This window comes from Branchiostoma floridae, chromosome 9, assembly GCF_000003815.2.
Source record: "Branchiostoma floridae strain S238N-H82 chromosome 9, Bfl_VNyyK, whole genome shotgun sequence".
Lineage (NCBI taxonomy): Eukaryota > Metazoa > Chordata > Leptocardii > Amphioxiformes > Branchiostomatidae > Branchiostoma > Branchiostoma floridae.
The window spans coordinates 17,770,188-17,774,618 of NC_049987.1; the positions used below are offsets into that span (position 1 = coordinate 17,770,188).

General features: G+C 41.8%; 1 protein-coding gene and 1 long non-coding RNA gene across 5 annotated transcripts in view; both read left to right on the forward strand.

Moving 5' to 3' along the window:
- LOC118422823 ((Lyso)-N-acylphosphatidylethanolamine lipase-like) overlaps positions 1 to 4,431 on the forward strand; it is an 18,674-nt gene that overhangs the window by 4,977 nt on the left and 9,266 nt on the right. For 2 of the 4 annotated variants that reach the window (XR_004831969.1, XM_035830602.1), the window contains exons 1-2: positions 1,684 to 2,522; positions 2,758 to 3,209. Coding sequence is in view for 1 of the 4 variants with exons in the window: in XM_035830602.1 (XP_035686495.1) it covers positions 2,456 to 2,522; positions 2,758 to 3,209 (519 nt within the window). In the remaining 3 variants the exon portion in view is untranslated. Of the gene's footprint in view, positions 1 to 1,683; positions 2,523 to 2,757; positions 3,210 to 4,431 lie in introns of those variants that run through there. The other 2 variants (XR_004831968.1, XR_004831970.1) reach the window with 2 other exon arrangements.
- The window catches only part of LOC118422824, a 1,685-nt gene continuing 1,220 nt past the window's right edge, over positions 3,967 to 4,431 (forward strand). Inside the window, exon 1 of the long non-coding RNA XR_004831971.1 lies at positions 3,967 to 4,283. This is a non-coding gene — a long non-coding RNA (uncharacterized LOC118422824). The remainder of the gene's footprint in view (positions 4,284 to 4,431) is intronic.

A 4,431-nucleotide genomic window follows, 5' to 3' on the forward strand; every position in this document is an offset into this window, starting at 1 on the left:
AAGCAGTTTAGCAGGGGATTTTCCGGCCCCCCCCCCCTTTGCTTGGGTATATCCTATCAGTTAGTTCCCCTCTAGTTCATTAATCAAATCCGGCCCGTAAGATTTGATACTTGTATTGAATACGTTATTGTATAAGCTATTTAAATAGCACTTACAAGTTCTCGGGCCACGTTTAGATAAGTAGCAGATTGCTCTCCAAGCAGTTTAGCAGCCGATTTTTTCGCTCCCTTGGCTCAGTGTAGAAACAGCTTCAACTCAATTAGTTCATTAATTAAATCCGGCCCGTAGGTTTCAATACTTGTTTTGAATACGTTGGGGGATAATCAATTTAAATTGCACTGCCAGGTTTTGGGGTGGGGTTGGATAAGCAACAGATTTCTCTCCAAGCAGTTTAGCCCCGGATTTTATTCCCCCCCCCCCCCTTGCTTGCATATATCCTATCAGTTAGTTCCCCTCTAGTTCATTAATTAAATCCGGCCCGTACGATTTGATACTTGTATTGAATACGTTATTGTATAAGCTATCTAAATTGCACTTACAAGTTCACGGGCCACGTTTAGATAAGTAGCAGATTGCTCTACAAGCCATTTGCAGCCGATTTTAGCGCCCCCTATGCTTGCCGATTTCTTCTCAATTAGATCGCTCTAGTTCATTAATTAAATCCGGCCCGTAAGTGTCGATACTTGTATTGAATACGTTAGGGTATAAGCTATCTAAATTACACTTGCAAGTTCACGGGCAACGTTTAGATAAGCAGCAGATTGCTCTACAAGAAGTTTAGCAGCCGATTTTTGCGCTCCCTTGGCTGAGTGTAGAAACTGCTTCCACTCAATTAGTTCCTTAATTAAATCCGGCCCGTAAGTTTCGATACTTGTATTGAATACGTAAGTGTTTAAGCTATCTAAATTGCACTTACAAGTTCACGGGCAACGTTTAGATAAGTATCAGATTGCTCTACAAGCAGTTTAGCAGCCTATTTTATCCCCCCCCCCTGCTTGCGTATATCATATCAGTTAATTCCCCTCTAGTTCATTAATTAAATCCGGCCCGTAAGATTTGATGCTTGTATTGAATAAGTTAGGGTATAAGCTATCTAAATTGTACTTGCAAGTTCACGGGCAACGTTTCGATAAGTAGCAGATTGCTCTACAAGCAGTTTAGCAGCCGATTTTACGACCCCCCCCCCTTTGCTTGCGTATATCCTATCAGTTAGTTCCCCTCTAGTTCATTAATCAAATCCGGCCCGTAAGATTTGATACTTGTATTGAATACGTTATTGTATAAGCTATCTAAATAGCACTTACAAGTTCACGGGCCACGTTTAGATAAGTAGCAGATTGCTCTACAAGCAGTTTAGCAGCCGATTTTTGCGCTGCCTTGGCTCAGTGTAGAAACTGCTTCAACTCAATTAGTTCATTAATTAAATCCGGCCCGTAAGTTTCAATACTTGTATTGAATACGTTAAGGTATAATCTATCTAAATTGCACTTACAAGTTCACGTGCAACGTTTAGATAAGCAGCAGATTGCTCTACAAGCAGTTTAGCAGCCTATTTTATGCCCCCCCCCCCCTGCTTGCATATATCCTATCAGTTAGTTCCCCTCTAGTTCATTAATTAAATCCGGCCCGTAAGATTTGATACTTGTATTGAATACGTTAGGGTTTAAGCTATCTAAATAGCACTTACAAGTTCACGGGCCACGTTTAGATAAGTAGCAGATTGCTCTACAAGCAGTTTAGCAGCCGATTTTTGCGCTGCCTTGGCTCTGTGTAGAAACTGCTTCAACTCAATTAATTCATTAATTAAATCCGGCCCGTTAGATTTAATACTTGTATTGAATACGTTAGGGTATAAGCTATCTAAATTGCCCTCACAAGTTCACGGGCCACGTTTAGATAGACAGATAGACAGCCGATTTTACGTAAGTACACTCACTCCGGTAGGTATCGCTGCTGGAGTTTTTTTTTAATTTTGCTGTTATTTGCTAAACTAAGAATTGCGACTTAACGATAACAAACTCAAATTGTTGGAAAAATACTATTTTATAACTTTTGTCAACGCTCACGTTGACAAATGTGTTCAATTGGGCTAAATCGTAAAAAGAAATGAAAATATATGTAGTCGAATCGGATGCTACCTTTCCTCTAGGTCAAAATCGGCTGCTAAAATCGGCTGCTAAAATCGGCTGCTAAATGGGCTGCTAACTTCAGCCCGGTCCGATACGCCAGTCGCTACAACTCCCCCCCCCCTTATAGCCAGTTTTAGGAGTTTGTTTTCAACATTTCACTCCCTTAGGGAAAGACATAATCCTTTTGAGATTATCCTTTGTTCAAATGTCAACACAATAAAAGAGAATTCCCATAGATACAACAAAGTTTGCATTGCAATCGGCGTTAATATTGTCAAGAAAAAAGGAGGAAGGGAAAAGGTATTTGAATCGTCTTCTGTTTCCCGATGGTGCCCAGATGGTGCCCGACATCTCCACAACGTCTTGCTGATGCTGAAACTCGAGTATTGACATGTAAGCTGTCGTATATTTCAAGTTTCTTTTTTTGTGACTCCTCAGGGACGGGGCCCTTTCAATAGTATTGGACTGTCTTTTTTAAAAATGTTTCATGTGTTCTTATCGTACATTTTTATCAATTTCCAAGTACACGTCAGTTTGCCTATTAGCTTAACACCCATTAATATATTACTAATACGAATACGTAACGGTAGATCTATTTGCTTTTCTCTTACTTCTATTTCCATACTAGATGTAAAATCAAGAATAGAGAGATTCTACGTACCAATCCCTAACGGCGGAAGGATATGGACACTCAAAGTGAATCCAAGAAAACCAGAAACCCTCCCCATTGTGATGGTTCATGGGTTCGGCGGCGCAGCAGCGTTCTTTTTCTTGAACTTCGATGCCCTCGCTGAGCACCGAACAGTCTACGCGTTCGACCTACTTGGATTTGGGCGAAGTTCTCGGCCCAAGTTTAGCACAAATCCAGACGTTGTGGAAGAGGAATTCGTGGATTCCATCGAAGAGTGGAGGAAAGGTGTAGGGCTGGAGAAGTTCATTCTGTGGGGTGGAAGCTTCGGCGGTTTTCTGGCGGCCTCCTACGCTATTAAACATCCTGGCAGAGTCAAACATTTGATACTGGCCGGACCCTGGGGATTTCCAGAGATGACAGAACAAGCGATGAATGAAGTACACGCTCAGGTATGGTGTGGGCTAACTCTTAGAATGAAGGAAGAAATAGTTGATTACGTTATAAATTGCAGTTTTTTTTAATCAGAAAGACGGGTCTGTGGCTATATCAAATGTGTAAGGTGTACAATCATTTTTTTTTGTCGTGATAGTTTCCTCAGTCACGTGTCAAGAACTCCAAGACGAGACCTCACCTTTTGGTTGAGATAGAGACAATGATTGGCACGAACGTTTTAGGAGGCAACATTTGTGGGGTGAAAGTTTGTATGAATGACTGTTACATGATTTGCCTGAACATTTATCTGAATGTCATATTTCTTGTTTTCGCACTCTGTTCGAATTTCCATATCACATAACTGAACATTCAAACGACTTATGATAGCATACTAGTGTATACATCATAAGTCGTTTCTGCAATCAATAATTTCAAACTTACGAATTAAAATAAGAATCACCTGGCAACTTAAAATCTTAACCACTGCCTGAAAAGCCTCATTTCCAGGATGGAAACTGACTTACACAGTACTGGAAATTAAACATGTCCTTCAAAATCCGGAGGTTTCATGCCTGCAAACGAGACGTGTACAGTCCTTTACATGTCCTAGAATCTCGCGGAAACGAACCATTTCTGTGTGCAGGACGGCGTAAAGGGCTTGAAATACCCTTACAGATTGCCTTGAAACAACCTTACACAACAGGACATGAGCCGTGTGTTGCATTGTGTGTTGGCGGAATATGCATACATTAGCGGCCAATTACCACCTAATTATCTTTCCCCGGTCTGCCTCACCCAGTGCATCCCTTTTGTCATGGAAAGTGGCGTCGAGAGATCTGACGCCCCCCCCCCCCTTCTGGATTTTGCCCCCCTCCCCATTTATTCGGCAGTTTCTTACTCGCATTTCTTATTCTGTAATAGCACCATATATATATTCATATTGAAAGAAGACAATTTTTATTAGTGTTTGTTCGTGTGTATGATAGGTTGAAGTCGCGAGTGCCTTTTGTATGTCATAGAATGCCGGCTGGTCTTTTGTTGTCTTCTAGTCTTCGTAGGCTACTAGTATGCACTTCTTGACGGCATGCAGGGTAGTACATAGACTCCCTTGCAGTCCTTGGAACGGGGCTGGGTTTTTTTTTTGGGGGGGGGGGGGGGGTGGCGTTGGTCCGCGACTTTCAACGTGACTACGTCTGCCGGGAAAGGGAGTTTTCCGTGGGAGGGAGTGTTTCGTAGGAA